This window comes from Loxodonta africana, chromosome 6, assembly GCF_030014295.1.
Source record: "Loxodonta africana isolate mLoxAfr1 chromosome 6, mLoxAfr1.hap2, whole genome shotgun sequence".
NCBI classification, from domain to species: Eukaryota; Metazoa; Chordata; class Mammalia; order Proboscidea; family Elephantidae; genus Loxodonta; species Loxodonta africana.
In genome coordinates, this window is record NC_087347.1 from 82,166,228 (window position 1) to 82,188,409 (window position 22,182).

The following is a 22,182-nucleotide window of genomic DNA, read 5'->3' on the forward strand; positions in this document are numbered from 1 at the left end:
CTGAAAAACCATTAGGGAGATAAGCATTTCTCGTTTTATAAAGGATAGAATAATATACATTTAATTTTATGTTATTATGTAGGTTTACTAATTTTAAAGTAAATATCCTAAGGAATAAAAAATTAAAAATCAGTAGTCCTATTTATGAAATTTTGTTCCTTTTTAGATTTAAATCCACTTAATATTTTACTATATAGGGATTGTGAATTTAATCCAGATTATTTTATTAAGGTAACTAATGTTTGTTTCTAAGAATTTGCTTTGGATCTAGGAAGTAATATTGATTTTTTAAAAATTTACACCAAGATAGAAAAGTGCAGTGTCTTTATCATACAAATATGTAATTCTGTATTATCTCCTTATTCTGGACAGCATTGGAAAATGTCAGTTTGTGTCAAATATTTTATGTATTTCAGAAAACTGTGAGAGTAGTGATCAATTTTAAGAAAACACAGAAGACAATAGTGAGAGTTAGTCCACATGCATCCCTTCAGGAACTTGTTCCGATTATATGCAGCAAATGTGAGTTTGATCCATTCCATACGCTGCTGTTGAAGGATTATCAATCTCAGGAGCCACTCGACTTGACAAAATCCCTTAATGACCTGGGTCTAAGAGAATTATATGCCATGGATGTCAGCAGAGGTAAGTTGTGCTTTTTGTTTTATTCATTTGACAGGATGTGTTATATATATATGTGTGTGTGTATGTGTTTATAATATGGGTGTTCTTAAATTCTTAATTGCAAATTAATGGATCCACAGATAGAAGTAAAAACATGTCTTTGGGAGTAAGAAAAATGAATATAAGAAAATTCAACTTGATTTCACTTTATGAAATTGGAATGAAAACTTTCTTATCTGTCATCCATACTTTACATTTTCCCATCTACCTATAAATTTTTTTGGTGGTATTTAATCTAATCTATGTGGATTTGAAAATTAAACGGAAATGAAAATTTACATGTTATGAATCCTCTGCTCTTCTAATCCAGTGTGATTTCCTAAAGACTGTAGTTTTATCTGAGTCTTAAGTTATCATTCAAGTCTGGAAGTTTCTTGACAATGTTTTTTTTTTTTAAGGTCAGAACCCAATATAAACTGGCTTATACAATGGATAAGTCTAATTCCAAAAGTGTTCTAACTAGAAATAGTTTACACTTTTAATCTATGGAAAATAATGTATTAAAATTTAGAGATCTTAGAGAATGTTGGTTCGTAAGGTATCTAATAGACAAATGCAAGCTTACTTAACATAAAGGTGTTTCACTAGAAGAAATAAGTTTAGTGAAGGAGCCAATGACTTACACACTGTGCATAGGAACTTGAAACTTGGTCTGAATTTGTGACTTTATGTAATACACAGACTACTTTTACAACTCAGTGATGTTTTACAGTGAACAAACATCATTGTTACAGTCAATTTACCCTTTTTTACCCCCTCCTTCTATAGACACTTCTGTTACTGCCTTCAATAAATCATCTTTACAAGGTAAGACACATGAATCAGTAGCAACAAATTGTGACATGAATTCTCTATTTGTATTGGGTAAATTGAAAAATATGCTTCTAATTTTACTGTTTTTATACCGTTATTAATGTGTATATTCTGGGAGAGATTTTAATTTAGAAAAATCTTTGGGTTTTATTTTTGAAGCAATAAGTTACACCCTGCCCCTTGATTTTTTTAATTTAATTGCAATAATTACATTTCAATAATAATTTTGAAATGATATCATTCTAAGAATGTGAGAAAAACTCAAAATTATTTTGCTAGGCTCTTAATTAGATACAAGTGCTAATAGTTTGGAAACCCTGGTGGCTTAGTGATTAAGAATTATGGCTGCTAACCAAAAGGTTGGTAGCTCAAATCCACCAAGCGCTTCTTGGAAACTCTGTGGGGCAGTTCTACTCTGTCCTATAGGGTCACTCTCAGTCGGAATTGACTCGACAGCAGTGGGTTTTGTTTTTTGGCTAATAGTTCAGTGGTACTGTGGAAGAATCTCATATTATTTCCATTGAAGAATTATTTGCAAGAATCATGGTCTATTCATCATACGAAATTTTGCAGCCGTTAAATTGTGAATATTTTGTAGCAACATGGAAAAATGCTTATGCCAAATGGTGTTTTAAAGCATATAAATGGGTTTAATACAGTATGTAAAAAAAATTTTAATGAAATTTCTGAAAGGAAATACAGCAAAATTGTAATAGTGGTTACCTTTGTGTGTAGGACTATGGGTGATTTTTTTTTCCACCCTTCTTTATGTTGCAGAATTTTATAATTTTTTTTATGTAGTACTCTCATAAGGGGAGGAAAACTTTATTAAAATTGTACAATAATAATAAGCTCTGGATGGCTTTTTTCCACTTTTAAAAAAAGATAGGCTCTCGTAATTGATTACTGTAATAATTACCGCCTTAAAAATGAAAAAGAGCGTAAACTGTGCACATTATGTGTTATTGGAATTTTCTTTTTTTATTACTTCCAGTTTTCCCAAAGTACACTGAGCCTGTCAATTCTAAGAGTTATACACACATAAGTAATAGTATGATTATTTATGACTGGTGACTGTTGCAAAGACTACCTTAATTAAAGAAGTCAAAGATTTTTAAGATCTTAAGATGCATGTTGGTTAAGAGTCACAAGATTAAAAAAAAAAAAAAAAAAGCCTGTTGCCATCCAGTTGATTCTGACTCATAGCAACCCTATAGGACGGAGTAGAACTGCCCCATTGTTTCCGAAGAGTGCCTGGTGGATTTAAATTGCCAGCCTTTTGTAGCAGCTATAACACTTAACCACTGCTCCACCAGGGCTTCCAGTGAACAAGAACAGATTAATTATAGGAAAAAAAGAGTAAACAACAGGAACAGATTTGTGGTGAATGGGAACCTGCTCATCCTTTCTGCCTAAGTTATACATCTCCATTTCTGAGTCACTGGGCAGGCAGCCGTGGACCAGAAGTCAGCAGGTGTCTCTCTCTCTCTCAGCAGGTGTGTCATCAGGTCTGGTCAGTGTGGTGTGGCTGTTTGTTCTCTTTTTCTCAGCACCTTTTCTTGGCTGAGTTGGGCCCCCTATGCTTGCTGGTCCAGCTTTCAACCAGTACCTTTGGGACAACCCTGCACCAGTGCCAGGGTGAGGCCCGGCACAGTGACAACTCTTGAAGCAAAACTGTTTTACAGGCAACCCCTGTGTGGTGTATGCCCAAGCCTCTGCTCTTTTGGAGACCTCCTTCCCAGAGGTGCCCAGCTGTGTTGACAACCTCCTGCCTAGGGGTGCCAAGCTTCACTACGTGGGCCAACTCTGCCCACCGCTACCCTCTGTCGGTCTCATGGTTCCCACTGCTCATACTACTGCCACTGTGGTTTTTTCTGCCACTCAGTTCTGCTGTGCTTGCCAGCATTTCTCAGTCTTCAGTGTTACCAGCTCACTGAGTATTCCAGCTCAGTGTTACAGCCCTTCACCTCTATAACAGCTTTTCTAGGCAGTTCTCAGCACAGGGCCTCATGTCCAAAGGACATTTTTCACTCCTGACTCTCCTGGATCAGGAGGTCACATCTGAGCCTTGACATTCTAGGGTTCTTATTGGTCACTGGGCAGGCCCCCCAGTCAATCTGGTACTACTGGGTGGGATTTCCCCAGTAAATCTGAGTGAAAGTCACTGGGTAGGACCCTCCCCCCAGCCAATCTGAGTAAAGGAGAACTATGAGAGGGCCACCCCAGCAAATTCATGTATTGTAAACCAACCAACTCCTTGCAAGGTGCTTATGCAGATAGCCAACTGAGCAATCCTTTAGGGATTGTGCCCCAATTAATCATTTTGGGAGAATTACAAGCCCATGGCCAGAAAGGCTCCATAAACCCATTTCACCACAGGTGGTCTATCTGCAAATGAAATAGTGGCATTTCTACCAAAAAAATATATATATATATATATAATAAATCATCTTTAAGTGGATACTAGTTTCAGCTGTACCATTTAATCCCTGTGTATCCATGTACAAGTTAGTTGAACTCTGGTCGTCTAGCTCCTCAGATACTTAATGTAGTGACATCATCTGCTTCCATTTCTTGACATCCATTGGGGTAAATGGAACCATCCCCTAAACTATAAAAAGGGCTCAGAATGATTACTTGTTATTAATAAATAAATAAAAAAAAAAAAGGCATGTTGAAGAAAAGTCTAACTACAAACTGCTATTCACACGTGCATTATCAATTGTTAGTGTTGTCAATAAGCTCATTACGAAAATGTTACTTTTTTAATATTAGAAATACCAGGATAAAGATTTTATTTGTAAAATATAGTTGTCCTTTAATATGTTATTGAGGCATATTGCATTAATATATTTATTGGTGTTAACTATCTTTGCATTCCTGGAGTAGCCCCTACTTGTCATAATTTATTTGGTCATTTAAACATGTCTTTAAATAAAACCACTTAAGACTATACATTTACCCCTAAGTTCTGTTTTAGCTATTTCCCGCAAGTTTTGATAGTCGGTACATTTTTTTTTTAATGTCATGGAAATGATGTTGTTATTTATCATAAAACCTGTATATTGCTTGGTAGAAATGTTTTGTTTTGTTTTTTTCTAATCCCACTGCTTATGATTGAAACTTTTTAAAAAAAACTATTTTCACTTATTGTCGATGAAACCAGGACATTTGTCGTATAGAGATTTTCACATTCTGGATTTTGCATATTACATGTCATGGTGTCGCTTAACATGTTCTTCTCTCCTCTGTATTTCCTGGATTATTAAAGCTAGAGACTTGGTCAGATTTGGTTGAGATATTTTGGGCAAGAATACTTCTTAGGTGCTATTATGTACTTCTATTCAGAGGCATGTAATGTCTAGTTGTGTTTTTGTTATCAACTATTGATGATTAAGAGCTACGGCTGCTAACCAAAAGGTTGGCAGTTCGAATCTACCAGGTGCTCCTTGGAAACCATATGGGGCAGTTCTACCCTGTCCTATAGGGTCGCTATGAGTCAGAATCGACTTGACGGCAACAGGTTTTTTGATGATGGTTGCTTAGATCTTAGTTAATTAGGGGTTGCAAAATGGTGACATTCTATGCAAATATTCCTTTAAATTATTAATTGGAATATTTCTAAAAAGCAAACTTTCTCATATCAGCTTATTTACTACCTTGAGGTAGAATTCATTCTGAAAAGGAAGGATACATGTGTAAATCTTTCCCCTCATTAGGTTTTTAAATAGTGTGTTGGTTCTTTAGCATTATACAACAGTGAACAATGAGTATTAATGAGAAGCATTATGAACACTTTGACTCGAATATATACTATGTATATCAATCTATTGATTTATTATTCTTATTGATGCTCAAATTGACCTGGCTTTTTCCAATAGAAGGCTTATTAGATTGTTTCTTGAGTCCTTTTGATATGACCCCAGTAGACTTTGATAACTTTTTTCCTGGTATGAAAAGATGTTCCAGGTTCATCTTGTACGTTTCTTCATACAAAGAATCAAGTATTCTCAAATATTTATTGTTCCTCTTAGTGGGACATGGTAGAGACAGTCTGGGCCAGGGTGGCTCCATACTACTGGATTTGTCATTTTTGGGATTAGGTCCTTTCAGTGGATATTAGGAAACACGTTTTTTGGAAAATTTTGAAGAAATATAATGTACATAGTCTTGTGGTTTGACATTTGCCGTTCTGATTACAGTGGGGTTTCTCAACCTTGGCACCGTTGACATTTTGGACTGGATAATACTTTTCTTGTGGGAAGCTGTCCTGTGCATTGTAGAATGTTTAACATCATCCCTCATCCCTACCCACTAGATTCCCATAGCACATGTCTCTCCACCCCCAGTTGTGACAACCAAAAGGTCCTGAAACATTGTCGCATATCCCCTGGGGGAGGATTACCCCCAGTTGAGAAACACTGATTCTAAAAAGTTTAACATTTATGAAACATTTAACAAAGTACTAAGTAACTATAGTAAAGCATGTTTTACAGAATAAAATATTTCATGATAGTTTAGCCCTGAGATGGAATTATAATTCAAAATAAACAATGGAACAAACTTAGGGAAGTGACTCTGTATCTCAGTTAATTCCAAGTTTTTTTTTTTTTTACCTTCTGAAATGTTGGTCATTATAAATAAAACACAGACTACTGAGTCACAGCCGAGTTTATGCTCTGTCACTTCCTGGTGTTGGCCCTGAGTATGTTTCTTAGTTTCTTTAAGCTTCTTTTCCTTTGCTTTGAAAAATAGTAAGCTTGCTTGTTGGATTGAACATTAAATAGGATACTACATGTAAGTAAGGTGCCTAGCAGAGTTCCTGATTCAGAGTCAACTATAAATAGTAGCTTTCATCATTTGCTAATTTTTTAAAGGGAAGATAATAGAATGAAGCCTTGAAAAGGAACATGAAACCTCATCTAAAAAGCAAGGTGCTTTTCTTCTGTTTTAGAGTCCTGCCAAATATCACAAGACCTAGAAACGATGAAGGAGAAAGAAAACAAAGGATTTTTCAGCTTTTTTCAACGCAGTAAGAAAAAGCGGGAGCAAGTAAGTATTTTGTTTTCTGGTGTAGAATTTCATAAGATTCTTGAAATCTTTTTTTTTTTTAATTGCAGATGCTTTGTATCCTGAAATTATAGGTAGATTTTTTTTTTCTTTTTATCCTTTATTAGGCTGCAAGTGCCCCTGCAACCCCTCTAATAAGTAAGCCTCGCCCGACTTTCACAAGGCCCAATACCATTTCCAAACAGTATATTTCAAACACCCTGCCATCAGATGCACCCAAGAAGAGGCGGGCTCCATTGCCTCCAATGTCAGCATCTCAGAGCACCCCACAGGACCTCGCCAACACCCAGGAGAGGCCAGCTTCATGTGTAGTAAAATCCCTGAGTGTGGATGAAACAAATAAGGTGAGTAGTGTTTTGTTTTATTAGGTAGGGCAAGGGGCCATCTATTTTTCCTCTTACCTAACTTATCTATTTCCACATGGATTACTAATAAAGTTGGTAACTAGTTACTAAGTTAGTAACTAACTAGTTATACTAACTTGTAATAAGATTAATAACTAGTTACTAATAAAGTTGATAATGGGAAAAGATTGTGTAGTTCTGTGATGCAGTAAAGAATGAATATGCCAAGTGTAAGTAGTTTTCCCATTGAAGCAAATAAATGATGCATAAACCTTAAAGTCCTTATTTACTGAAGCTTTTGGTCCTTGTTTAATGCATATATGCTCCAGTAATTTTAGAAACAAGAATACTTATTTTGGAACTTTTTTTTTTTCTTTTTAATAGTAGTATGATCTTTATGTTGGAGTCATGGGTTCTTTAAATAAATTTTCTTGATCTGACTCTGAGATTCTCAGAGGGATTGCTGGTGTCTGCCTGGTACATAGGTCACCTGGAGGCACAGTGGTTAAGCTCTTGGCTGCTAACCAAAAGGCCAGTGGTTTGAAACAACCAGCTACTCTGTGGGAAAAAGATGTGGCAGTCTGCTATTGCAAAGATTACAGCCCTGGAAACTTGATGGCAGTCCTGCTCTGTCCTATAGGGTCACTATGAGTCGGAATCAACTCAGTGGCAGTGGGTAAGGGGCCTGGTACACAGTTAGATGCTCAATAGTAAAACAAATGAGTCTCTTCAGAATATATTGCAATTGCTTTTATGCACTCCTATCTCCAAAATATTATTTTAGGTTTACTTTTCCTCGAACTTTCTTATTATTGTTATTATCTTAAATCCAAATTTTTCTTAAGAATGCCTTTTTTGTGGAGATCCATTCGTATATCCCTGTTTATTCATGTGGAATATGTGAATATTTAGTTATTATAGACTATGAGGCCATATATTTTGTTGCTTGTATTCAGATAAAATATGATTTAAATAGCTTTCAAAGCAAATTTTATTATGAAGTAATTAAGGCACTGAGAAGTTTTCTTGTATTTAGTTAAGAACTTTTATTTCCCACGTGAAAGCTTAGTAAATTCAATGCTCAAGTAAATGAACTCATCCCAACTACTAATAGATGTTTCTCTGCTTCTTTAACTTTACTTTAAAAAGTTTTCAAACTGTAGTTTGTAAACTGTCATGTGTGTCTTTAGAAAGTAAATAGTAACTGTAAAAGAAATGGACAAAGAATGCTTAAACTCCACAGTGATCTAGAAAATCATCCATTTAAGTTATCTTCTTATTCCTATTAAGAGCCTTTTTGTCTAATTTAATGTCTGGTATAAAATCCCATCTTAAAAATCAGTTGTTGTTATGTTGTTAGCTGCAGTCGAGTTGATTCTGACTCACAGCGACCCCATTTACCATAGAACAAAACACTGCCTGGTCCTGCACCACGCTCACAATCGTTATGCTTGAGCCCAGTATTGCAGACACTGTCAATCCATCTTTTTGAGGATTTTCTTCCTTTCAGTAGGAGAGTTATTTTTTTTTTTTTCACATTATAAAATTTTTTACTGACAAATTTTTTTTCCGAGTAACTTCTGAGAGTTGGGTGAAACTTTGCAAAGGAAGTGATTCTTGAGCTAAGTCTTAAGACAGGTGTGGGAGTGCATTAGTCAGACGAGAGGGACCCTGTTCAAAGACATAGGGTTGTGAAGACGGTGGCATGCCTGGGCATGAGCAAGAAACAGATTGAAACTGAATGAAATAAGCAGGGGCCGAGTCAATGTACCCAAAGCCTTCATTTTTTGTGGCTGCAACCTTTAAATTTCTTCATAGTAAGTCATTTACTATCTATGTACAACAGAATGAAACATTGCCTGGTCCTGTGCCACCCTTACAATTGTTGCTATGCTTGAGTGCATTGTGCCAACCCATCTTGTTGAGGGTCTTTCTTTTTTTCTCTCACTCTCTGCTTCACTAAGGGTGATGTCCTACTACAGGGACCGGTCCCTCCTGATTACATGTCCAAAGTATGTGAGACAAAGTCTTGCCATTCTTGCTTCTAAGGAGCATTCTGGCTGTACTTCTTTCAAGACAGATTTGTAGCTACTGAACTCCATTTTTTTCTTTATATAGAAATAAATCTTAGCCCCTGCTCTTAAATCTTTATTCCAGCTATCCTCACCCAATCTATTTCCAGGAAATTTCCTTTGTGCTAGGATCCCCAAGAGGTCTATGTTGTCTTTCTAATAGTCTGCTTTTTAAACTCTAGGCTGCACTACCAGTGACCTCACCAAAAGCTATTTCTTTTGATTTTCACCCTCTGATCTATGACTGATTGGTGTCCTCATGTTAAGTAATCTTTTTTTTAATATGTTGCCTCTGGCAAATTGCACATTTTTATTTCTAATTATTGTTTTCTTTTGATCTGGACATCTGGATAGTTCTTTGATGTATTGTTCAATAACCCAGACCCAAAAACCCAGTGCCGTCGAGTCCAAAAATATTTATTTTTCCCTAGAGAAGCTAAAGAGCCGTTTTTTAATTTATTCATTACAAAATTTTTTAATGATTAAGCTGTGGTCCTGTTTGTGACTGTGTGTTTGTGTGTGCATGTGTACATGTTTGAACATGTGATCTTGTGCCATAAAATTCATCTTGGCATTTATTTTCTTGGCAGTATTTGATGTGATTTATTGCCCTTGGCCTTGATTTTTTTCTCTCCATTGGTCTTGATTCTCTTCTTTCATCTCTCTTATCTGATTTTTTCCTGCCTCTACTTCCTTTACCCATTTTCTAAATATGCTGTGGTTGGACGCCATTAAGTCAATTTCGACCCATAGCAACCCCATGTGACACAGTAGCACTGCCCCATAGGGTTTTCTTGGCTTTAATCTTTACGAAAGCAAATCACCAGGTCTTTCTCCTGCAGAGCTGCTAGGATGTTATTAGAACTGCCAACCTTTCAGTGCAAAGCTGAGCACTTGACCATTCGCACTACCAGGACTACTCAAATTCTTGGTGTTAGCCTCTGTTGTACCCTTTCTGAAAAGACATCTATGTGAATTCACGTGCTGATTGTTCTTAGCTTTGTAGTTCCAATCCCAATATTTTTCCAGTTGCGGTTGAAACCCGTCTTGCTTATTGACTCATCACTACCTGGAACTCAGCATATTTAAAACCAAATTCATATTTTTTTCTCCCAGATTGCAAAGCTTGAGATCATCTTTGATGTGTTCTTTTTCTTTTCAGATCCAGGCAGTGATCATTCCTTCACTCAATCTGCCTTCATAATGTCTCCTCATCCTTCCCTCCATTCCCCCTGCTCTAGACATGCCTAGAGATACCCAGAGCAAAGTGTGAGAGGAAGAGGACATGTTTCTCCACTTCTCTGTTCAGAATACTCTGTGGTTGGGAGATTTGCATTTCTTTATTATCACATCCCAGTTCAGAAACCTTGGATAGCCAGCTGTTGTTTTCTTGACACTCAAGGTCCCTCATAAATTGATGACAACTTTACTTGCAAATTTTAATTCTTCATAATGCTCAACACGCTTCAAACTATAACCAGAAGACTTGACTTGCTGTTTCTCATGCAAACTCCTGCTGCTTCTCCTTTTAGAATGAGTGGCTCCGCCTCTATCTTCTTCATCCCTACTCACCTATTCAAATTATACCTGTTGTTTTTTCTACTCGATGAAAATTTTCTAAAGATTCCAGCACAGAGTTATCTTTACTCTCTCTGAATTTGTCTCTCTTGTGCTTTTTCATTTTGTTTGTTTTAATTTATATACTCACATGATATAAAATTCTAAAGATGAAAAGGGAAATACAGCAAAAAATCTTGCCCTACCCGTATCCAGCAGCAGCCATATTAGCAATTTCTGGGTACCCTTTCAGAGAGAATGCATACATATTCAAACAAATATTTGTGCTACATATTATTTCCTCCCCAGATGGTCATATGCTATATACACTATATTATATCTCACTTTTTGGTATTGAATTATGTTATTTTGAAGATTCTTATCAGTACAAAAGGGGCTTCCCCTTTTTAAAGGCTACGTAGTATTACATTGATGGATGTAATATGATTAACTTCTCCTGTTTTCTAGAGATAAACATTAAGGTTATATGATTGTTTAAAGCTTGTAGTGCTGTTAAGTTTTCCCTTTTTTCTCTCCCCATCCAGAAAGCAGGAATTGTGTTCTCTTGCAAAACTTTGTAATACGATAGGTATTCAAGATAATTGATAAGTTGTTAGGTGCCATCGAGTCAGTTCTGAGTCATAATGATCCTCTGTAGAACAGAACAAAACACTGCCCTGTTATGTGCCATCTGCAAACAATTATTACTATGTTTGAGCCCAGTGTTGCAGCCACTGTGTCGGTCCATCTCGCTGAGGGTCACACGGCTAGATACGGTATATACAATGAGAGTATCTTTCATACCTAGAAGCGAAGCATAACAGAATTTGAACATTTCATTTATATATCTGGCACATTGTCATGTGTTCTTAGATAACTTAAAAATTGCATATATTCACTTTTATAGCAACTGGTCTACATGATTGTTAGCAACATTTTCTCTTAAATAAACTTTTATGGAAATGCCAGAATTTTGGCAAGGTTATATTGAAAGCGGAAACCCTGGTGGCGTAGTGGTTAAGTGCTACAGCTGCTAACCAAAGGGTCGGCTGTTCGAATCCACCAGGCACTCCTTGGAAACTCTATGGGGCAGTTCTACTCTGTCCTATAGGGTCGCTATGAGTCAGAATCAACTCGGCGGCACTGTTTTTTTTTTTTTTAATATCGAAAGCTTAAGGATCAACAACTAAAATAAAATGCACATTACATGATAGAATTGACTCTTAAATTGATGCAGATATACAAGAAATTCAGAGCATATACATTTACGGGTAAATTTTACTTTACTGCTTGCTTAATTTAAATTTAAAATCAAAGATAGTCATTGTCACTATACGCCTTTTATAACAATTTAGAAAGGCATCATTTTTGATGGCATGCTTGGAAAAAATGTGAATGGAAAAAAATATGTATGACAGGATCAGTTCTAAGTCCATGAAGGATTTTCCCTGCAATTTTTCTTGTTTAGGTTGTAAAAGAAGCCACAAGGGTGCGCTGTTTAACAGAAGTACAGCATTCTGACTTTTCCAGTTTTTTTCCTAATGCATCCTTTAATAACGCAGAAAGAAAATGTTTGTTTTTTAATGGGTGAAGTGATGGAAAATGGAGATTAAAGTAATGCATGACAAAGTTATTTATAATTATCATAGTTTAATTCATCTGGATCTATTGGTGTTCTTTTAAGTAGTCATTGATTTGATAAAAACTATGTCTTTGTTTTTTTTTTTAATGTCTTAGTCAAGACTTACAAATGTCAGTCTATCTATAGCTTGGAAAAAATGGTCAACACATAATATTTTGTAGGTTTTTTTTTGGCTGTCCGTATTTCATAATTTGCCTCATTTCTCTAAGACTTTTCTCAGTATTGGCAGTTAAAGGTATTTGGAAAGTGATTTTAGAGCTTAAACTGTATGTTCCCTCAAAAATTGTTCCTTTTCTGAGTTAATGTTGACAACTGAGTGTATGGTTTCCAGAGCAGTCAAGGAAGAACCAAGTTAGTCCAATAATCTATCTAAACCTTTCTTTGGAATGTTTTACATCTAAAATTATTTTCACCATCTAAAGAGTATAACCATAAAAGTAAATATTTGACTGTTATTGCTGTAGTGTCCTTGGCACGTCCCCAATTTCTCTGCACTCTCACATGATTTCAAGCCCTATGTCATTTTCCGTTGAAAAGGCAAATATATTGCCTTCCGGAAAAACGTTCTTTTGGAAAAGAGGGCTTTCTAATTAGAAATTATCTGGCAGTTTTTCTTGCTACTTTTTTGCCTTTTGTAAATATGATTCTGCCTAAAGATTTGAAATGCAGTTTGTGCAGCAAGATATATCATGGCTGACTCCTGCTGTTATTCACATGAGCCATATTGCATATGCTGTCATGTAAAACGTATATAATTATTCACAATAAAATTGATATTTATGACACTCAGAAATTTAAAAACATTGACTTAAATCAAAAGTGACTTAGAATTCTGGGATTAAAACTAAGTTAAGAAACCCAGTTACTGCGCATTTCCTGGTGACCAAGCATCTGAAAAGCACATTTAATAAATCAATGGTCAAAGGATGCCCTGGTCATATTAACTGCTGAGCCATTTTAAACCCTTTTTATATTAGAAGAAGAGTTGGACGGAAGTTGCTGGTTATTCTGTCCCATAGAATTCAGAGAGCCTTTTGGGGAAATTTTGTTCATCTTTGCACATGTTTGGTCTAGCTTTGCTTCTTGGAATTATGTATGCAACAGTGATCAGCTTTTGCCCTGGCTACCATGGTACATCATTTTCTTTGGGATATTGGGTTTTGGATGGAAGCATAGATAGGAATGACCTCGATTGGACATTTCGTTTGGTTTCATTTTGCATTCTCCTGCAGAGAAATACTCAAATATTGAGAAATTGAAATTCTTTGCCTTCCAGTATTATGCAAGTGAAATTTAATACTTCGCGTGAGTTTAACAACTGATTTAATTGGCTTTTAAAAAATATTTTACATTATCCATTTCTTCGTTTTAATTTTTGATGTTTTCATGTTTTACAAGGAGAAAAGATGATATAATATTGTCAGGTACTTATGACATGTACAAATATGTACTCGATCTTAGTTTTGCCTAATGAATTCTAATCCTACTTATTTTACTCAGTGTTATTAAGGCTGTACTTCTCTGTTGTAACACAGCATGTATTTGTACTCTCTAAGAAATATGCCTCTTTTAAGTTTTTTCTCCTGATTATCACATAACATTTGATTGTCCCATTCTCTCGTATGCTTATTGTATAGAAAGTGGACTACTCACATAATTTACAATTGCCTAGAAACAGTGGTTACCATGGCATTTTCAACCGACATACCGAATACAGCAGTCTGGTCTTCTGAAAATATGATTTGTTTCATTCAGTACAGAAAGCCACCAGCACATGTAACATTTAATCTACTTCTCTTTTTAAGGCTTTACCAGGTATAATACATGCTTTGTATTTGTAGTTTTCATCAGATTTTCAAAGAGTCATAATCCTGATAACCAAAGTAATGGCTAATGTTTATATACAGCACACACACCAGTTGTCAATCAATTCCAAATTGTGACGGCCCCAACTGTGTCAGAATATAAGTGTGTTCTGTAGGTTTTTCAATGACTGGTTTTTCAGAGGTGTATTGCCAGGCCTTTATCTTCTAAGACACTTAAACCTCCAACCTCTGGGTTAGCAACCAAATGTGTTAACCGTTTCTACTACCCAGGGACTCCAGTGCTTATATAGTGCTTATTAATATGATAGGCGCCCTGGTGGCACAGGGGTTAAGAGTTAGGCTGCTAACCAAAAGGTCATTAGTTTGAATCCACCAGCTGCTCCTTGAAAACTCTGACTTACAGGGTTGCTGTGAGTTGGAATCGACTCAACAGCAACCATACTATATACTAGGCAAGGTTCTAAGCACATCACTCATTAAAAATCCTCACAAAAACCCTCTGAGCCATTGAATTTAGGGTTCTGCTAGCTTTCCATCTGACTTTAAAGCAACTCTGCTCATTATAAAGTAACTCAGCCTTAAAGAATACTACTACTTAAACAACAATAGGCCATTTATGGAATTAAGATTGGAAGTTCTTTTTTAGTATACAAAAAGTTACAGCTCTCTGAAGTTACGTACTAAACTGACAAAATAGCATTGAAAATAATCAGTGATGGGAGACTTCCTTTACAAGTCCTCATGGTGTATTAACTTGGCCTCTCTACCATTGTGACTTGACTTTCACTGGTAACCAGCATGTACCGTGTTAGAAGAGGCCAGGGCAGAGAGAGGCAGGTTTGGATCCATGGTGCAAACCCTGTAAAGTCCCTTGGATCAAGCCTGCCATACTGCCTTTACTCCCCTTCTGGAATGAACTCAATTGACCCCAATGTGTTTCCTTGAGTGCTATGTCACTTTTTTTTTTTTTTTTAAATTCCCACAGCCCTAAATTCTGTTAACATGTATATATATGTCTGGTATTCTCATACCCTGCTCCCCTAGGCACACCTCTGTCCTGATCCTTATGACAACCACAGAGAATCATCATTAGCACCATCTCTTTTTTTACCGTGATCTTGGGCTCTGCTTCCTACTGGTTCATCATGTCTTTCTTCATGTGAGATAATACTATTGAATTAGGCCCTCATCTCTGGGCAATTTTAAGATTTCAGTAGTAAAATGTTAACCAGTAGTAAGGATTGGTTATGTGCTGTCTCAAATTACTGTAGAGTTAATGAAATAAAAGCCCAGATTGCCTCAGGAAGAGAAATATGAAAACCTGGCAAGAGTATAACACAGGTTTTTAAATGTTTGTTCTCTTTCTCTCTGATCTGCGTAGAGAAGGGTTTGTAAGTATGTTGTGGCAGAAGAAGGCCTGGTTTGTCTTGAGAGATACTCTTGGATTCTAATGGAAGGTCTGTTACATTTTTCTTTGTCACTGTACTTCTCACCGTCTTTGTCTTCTCTGTTTTCATCTCCTTCTATCTTGAGCAAGCTTTTTAACTTCTCCATGGCTTGGTCGTCTCTTCTGTGGAATAAGGTTTTGTAACTAAATTTCCCAAAGTCTCTTATAATTCTAATATTATAGAATGATTTTATTCTTGTTATCTTTTAAAATTGGCTGTTAACAGATGAAAGCGCTTTGTTGCAGGGACTTTTGGTTTGATTAGTGTTAACCAGATACTGGTGGTTTTGGACATTATTTTTCTGAGGGTTTTTGAACTTGAAGTATAACATCAAAATAAAACATTGATAACTGACATCTCTCTCCCTCAATTCTTAACTGCAACACAAAAGTCAACACAAGTGCTTTGACCATCATTAAAAATAGGCAGAAGACATAAAGTTTAAGATATACACAAGTTAATGGATTTGATAACCAGAAGATAAAAATGTTATTATTGACCAGTGATGAATTTAAAACTAGTTGACTTTTAAAAGAAATTTAGTGGCTAGCTTGGCTAGTTCTGCCATTTAGAATATTCTCAAAGGGTTAGTTTTTGTTAGTAACCAAAAAAGGCACAAGTTACTAATGGTGGTGGTATTTAGAACACCTATAAGTGAACCCAGTTCTGATCTCATTATTTTCTCTCAGAGGAACAGCCTCAAAATTGGCAGAATATTTAGTTCTGGGTTAACAGAACTAAACAAAACTAAAGATTAATTCAGACAAAGATTAGACTGGACTATAAAACATAATACTTGTGAAGAGTGTGCTTCTTAGTTCAAGTAGATACCCAAGACCAAACGGGCAGCTCCTGTCCAGAGGCCGGATGAGAAGGCAGGAAGGGACAGGAACTGGCTGAATGGACACAAGAAACCCAGATGTAAAGAGTAAATGGATTGTCACATTATAGGGATTGCAACTAATATCAGATAACAATATGTGTATAAATTTTTGTATGAGAAATTGAGCTGTAAACTTTCACCTGAAGCACAATTAAAAAAAAAAAATCTGCAGAATATATAACTGCTTACATCATGTGAATTTAAGGGTTCTAGGCCCTGATAACTACTGCCTCATATCTCCTTTCTCTATTTCCAATTGTCTGGCATCTGAAATGTCCCCTATTTCTTAATCTCCTTCACTTTAATATGTTATGATATTTCTTAATCTTAGTTGACCTAGACAGGCCAAGATTTTCACTGATGTCCCTGAAGGATTTTAAAACAGGTGTTTAAATAGAGATTAGAAAAACAAAGTACATGAGTCCTAGATTTTTGGGAGTGGGGAGAAAATGCCAGTCAAGGGGGAAGATGGAACAGGAATAAAATACAAACTTGCCTGTCCCCACCAAAAGATACCATTTTCCCAAACACTTCTCATAAACAAAGAAAGAAATTAGTGTGTATGCTATCATCCGATACAAACCAAATTCTCTGTGTGTGTGTGTGTGTGTGTGTGTGTGTATGTGGAGTATACAGATACAAAAGGCATGTGTGAAAGGATGGACACCAAACTTCCGTTAGGTGACCTATATTTGCTGGGGTTTATAGTTCTTTTTCTTTCTTTTTTCTCATTAATTTATGTATTGTTTGCATCTTATGAGATAGTGCTAACTTTATGATCAAATCAACAATATTATAGATTTCATTATGATTTAAAAATCTTGTCTTCACAGCTTTGCCAGTTTTGTAAATTCAGTACAGTACCTCATACGTCCTATGCTATATTCATGGTAGCATAATAATTGTATGTATAATAATATTGAAGTTTAAGAACACTGACTTGGTTTTCTAAGTTGTAAAATTATTTCAGAAAGAATACTTCTGCTAAAAGTTAAAGGAAAACTACAAGCTTCATCTTCAGTTATACATAAAGTTCAGTCAATGGGACAATTAGTAAATTTGAGTAAACTTAAGGCTCCTGGGGGGTTAAGGCTCATCATAAAATATTTAATATGTCATAGTTTTCATTAGGTATGTCCAGGTTGGAGAAGGATAATTTGAGTCTGTCTCTTAAGAAGAAAAAAAAAAAAATCAGTTTTAAGGCAAGTTGAAGAGACTGCTTAGATTCCCTTCCCTAACCCCACCCAGGGAAACCCTGGTGGCGTAGTGGTTAAGTGCTACAGCTGCTAACCAAGAGGTTGGCAGTTCATAATCCTCCAGGCGCTCCTTGGAAACTCTGGGGCAGTTCTACTCTGTCGTATAGGGTCGCTATGAGTCGGAATTGACTCGACGGCAGTGGGTTTGGTTTTTGGTTTTTTTAACCCCACTCATCCCCACATGTGGAGATTATACTAAAAACAAGGAAAAAAAAAAAAAAAAAAGCTTAGAAACATTTAACCATGTCAGTGAAGCTGGGCTACCGTATTTTTATACCCTATTTAATTTTTTTTTTTTTATTTTCCCATTTGTATTCTTTAACTCTTCTTTTGATCCAGAATATATTGATTTCAATGACCCACATCTTATAATTTAACTGTAACAGGTTATCTAATAACTAGTACAGGGCTGGTACTCAGTAAATCTATTGAAAGTTGTTCCATTCTGTTTTCAACTAAATTTAGTTCCTTTGTTAACTGGTGAATTCTGATCTGGGTGTGAATTCTGGGGGATTAACTCTCTGGCATTGTTTTCCACTTGACCTTGTCACTTCTGCTGGTGTATTCAGTTTCCTCTTGCAGCATTCTCCTTTTCACAGGCTGTAGAATTTGGTGATGTGCATTCCTGTTAGAAGCCAGTTTTCTCTACGGGCAGGCAGACTTATCAGTGACTGTATAACTAAAGAAAATAATTGAACATGTCTAATCATTAACCAAAACATTTCTTCCCTTAGTAAGAAGAAACTTCTGTGTTCTTGTTTTGTTAACCCTTTGGACTTTAAAATAATTTAATCTCCTGACTCCTTTATAAAAATTCAGTGATAACTTGACCATAGGAAATGAAGTTTGGTGGCAAAATCTAAAGATAGTTCTGGGCAGTCCTTTAACCTTAATTCTTCGCTTTATATTTGTTTATTATATATTTTCAAGTTATATACCGTAAAACCTGTGAAAGCCGGATCCTGTATAAGGTGGGACTCCGTCAGAGAAGGAAAGGTCAAATATTTTCCACTAAAAGGAGTGATAGAAAAGTGGTAAGACTGCACCCTGTCAAAGGTGGAAAACTTGCAAGACCGGAAAAACAAGGTAGTCCCATGGGGTTCTGGCTCTCACAGATTTCACTGTAGTATAACACATGTCCCTGCACTCACTACCAAGGTGGAACAAATTGGTGTTACATTTTAGCTTTTATTAAATTTTCTTAAGGTATGTCGAAGCTGCCTAAGGTGATTTTGAAGGTGCAGTTTTTAGATAAACAATGAACTTGGCTTATGTAGTACTAAATACAGGTCTGCAAAGGCTTCACACTCCTGAAGTTTTAAGGTGGATTATAACTGACTACTGACTCTTAACAGGACCCCACCACCAGCACCACCCAAGAGAAAGCACAATCTTAGAATAAATACCTTCTTTTAGCCATAACTCTTGCTCTAACCTCTATATTAATAATAACTATAATTTGCATATTTTATTTAAAAGTACTTTTGCATACTGTAAAATAGACACATTGGATGTAATAATATTAGCAAATGTTTATGGAGCATGTACTGTATGCCAGGCATTGTGTGAAGTATTTTACATTCACCATTCCATTTACACACCCCAGCCAGTAACAGGCTCTGTTAGTTTTCTGATTTTATAGATGTGGCGGCTGAAGGTCACAGAGTTAATAAATGGCATGCTTCCTGGTTCAAACCTTGGTGTTGACTACAAAGCCCATTTATTTGGTAACCATTACCCTGGGCTGCCTTCCAACATGCAAACCCTCTGTAGCCTCTAACCAATTATGTAAAACTCAGACCCAAAAATACTGGGCAACTCAGCCTTGACTAATGCAAGAGTAGAACTATTGGGAAACTATTAAGAGCATACTCCCAAAGTACACACAAACAAAAATAGGGTTTAGGAACGCTGGTTAGAAAGCGGTAACTTTCCTAGTCTTTTTTTTTTTTTTTAAACATTTTATGTGGGAATTAATAAGGACTTTGGCTTTTCTATGCCAAGTGAGAGACCATAGGTTTGACGAAAGTGAACTAGTCTGACGTATGTTTTAACAGGATCCTTTTTGCTGTTGTGTTAAGAAAGTACTGTAGGGGAGAAGAATGTCAGATTCTCATTCACTCCAGACTATGTGGAGCAGGGAGGCTGGATGAACCCCTGAAATTATTGCCCTGAGATAATCTTTAAACCTTAAACCAAAAATATCTCTTGAAGCCTTCCTAGAACCAACAATAGCTTAGCTTCATTAGTAAAAAAGATGCCTGCCTTGAGCATTATACTCTTTTAAGAACTATCTATAGGAGGTCAAATTGACAACAGCATTAGAAAGATTAGACAGAAACTTTGGGGGGGGGGGCAGTGAGTTTATGTTAATCGAAGAAGAGCAGCTCAGAAAAGGAGGATGAGAATGGTTGCACAGCTCGAAGAATGTAGTCAATGTACTGAATCATACAAGTAGAAACCCTTGAATTGGTGTTTATTTTGCTATGTATATTCTCAACAACAACAGCAACAAAATGAATATAAAAAACAAGAGTACTGTAGGAGAGCATTGTGGAAGCAAGTAGTCCTGTTAGAAGTTTCTTAAAATCATCTAGGCTAGAGGTGATGATGATTTGGACTGTGTAGTACCAGTCGAGGTATTGAAAAGTGGCTGGATTCCAGATATCTTTTACAGGATGAACCAACAGAATAGACTCCATATGGAGGGTCAGAGGAGGAGACGAGGGTGACTGCAAAGTTATTGGTCTGAACAAAAGGAAGAATATCTTGCTTTTTGCTGAGACAGGGAAGACTGTGAGAAGAGCAAGATTTCAGGGGTGAGGGAAGAAGGGCAGTTATTAGGATCTCAGTTTTAGACATGTTATGTTAGAGATAGCCTTAGACATTAAGTGGGGATGAGAACAGAGGTCCAGGATGGGAACAAAAGTTTGGAATTCATCAGCATATAAGTATTTAAACAAAGCAAACAGATGAGATCACCAAAGAGTGAGCATAGATCCTAAGGTATCCAAGGAATGAGCTCTGAGTCACACCACTGTTAGGTCAGGAGATAGAACAGAACCAATTGAGAAAAAACTGAGTAGCCAGAAAGTTACAATCTGTCGAAAGGAAGGGACCCTGGAAGTAAGAAAAAATACTTTAAGGTCAACTCTGAATAATGCTGCTAATACCAGTAAATGAATTTTGAGACGTAACCACTGATTTAATCACGTGGAGATCATTGGTGGTTTTGATAGGAATAGTTTCAATGGAGCAGGAGTAGGGAAACGATTGGAAGGGCTGAAGTGGGAGAAGAAAAATTGGAGACAAAATCTAGGAACAACTCTTTCAAGCAGTTTTGTTGTAAAGGGAAAGAGCAAAATGACATGGCTGTCGTCCAGGAGGCAGCACTGGCCAGCCAGCCTGCTCAGGCAGAATTGTCTTACGGTTGCCGACAGTCACATGCATGAGTGTGAGCATTAGCTATTTGTGGAGTCAGCGACCTCAAAAGACCTTGCCCATGGCTAGACCTATAGATTTTTTTTTTTTAATTAATTTTTATTAAGCTTCAAGTGAACATTTACCATTCCAATCAGTCTGTCACATGTAGGTTTACATACATCTTACTCCCTTCTCCCACTTGCTCTCCCCCTATTGAGTCAGCCCTTTCAGTCTCTCGTTTCGTGCCAATTTTGCCATCTTCCCTCTCTCTATCTTCCCATCCCCCCTCCAGTCAAGAGTTGCCAACACACTCTCCAGTGTCCACCTGATTTAATTAGCTCTCTCTTCATTGGCATCTCTCTCCCCCCTCACTGACCAGTCCTTTTCATGCCTGATGATTTGTCTTCGGGGATGGTTCCTGTCCTTTGTCATCAGACGTTCTGGGGAGCATTGTCTCTGGGATTCCTCTAGTCTCAATCATACCATTAGGTATGTTCTTTTCATGAGAATTTGGGGTCTGTATCCCATTGGTCTCCTGCTCCCTCAGGAGTTGTCTGTTGTGTTCCCTGACAGGGCAGACATCGATTGTGGCTGGGCACCAACTAGTTCTTCTGGTCTCAGGAGAATGTAGGTCTCTGGTTCATGTGGCCCTTTCTGTCTCTTGGGTTCTTAGTTGTCGTGTGACCTTGGTGTTCTTCCTTTGCCTTTGCTCCAGGTGGGTTGAGACCAATTGATGTATCTTAGATGGCCGCTTGTTGGCATTTAGGACCCCAGGCGCCACAATTCAAAGTGGGATGCAGAATGTTTTCATAATAGAATTATTTTGCCCATTGACTTAGAAGTCCCCTCAAACCAAGTTCCCCAGACCCCAGCCCCTGCTCTGCTGACCTTTGAAGCTTTCATTTTATCCCGGAAACCTCTTTGCTTTTAGTCCAGTCCAATTAGGCTGACCTTCCTTGTACTGAGTGTTGTCTTTCCCTTCACCCAAAGCAGTTCTTATCTACAGATTGGTCAATAAAAAGCCCTCTCCCTCCCTCCCTCCCTCCCTCCCTCCCCCCTTTGTAACCACAAAGGTATATATTCTCCGTTTTTTCTATATCTCAAGATCTTATAATAGTGGTCCTATACAATATTTGTCCTTTTGCAACTGACTCATTTCGCTCA

The 22,182-nt window shown here is 36.8% G+C and overlaps 1 protein-coding gene across 5 annotated transcripts in view; it reads left to right on the forward strand.

Annotated features, from left to right (window-relative positions):
- Window positions 1–22,182, forward strand: part of COBLL1 (cordon-bleu WH2 repeat protein like 1) — a 182,726-nt gene that overhangs the window by 134,713 nt on the left and 25,831 nt on the right. For 2 of the 5 annotated variants that reach the window (XM_064287051.1, XM_064287048.1), the window contains exons 4-7: window positions 417–645; window positions 1,453–1,491; window positions 6,452–6,549; window positions 6,675–6,911. In XM_064287051.1, coding sequence (XP_064143121.1) covers window positions 417–645; window positions 1,453–1,491; window positions 6,452–6,549; window positions 6,675–6,911 — 603 coding nt within the window. Of the gene's footprint in view, window positions 1–416; window positions 646–1,452; window positions 1,492–6,133; window positions 6,203–6,451; window positions 6,550–6,674; window positions 6,912–22,182 lie in introns of those variants that run through there. The other 3 variants (XM_064287049.1, XM_064287050.1, XM_010602868.3) reach the window with 2 other exon arrangements.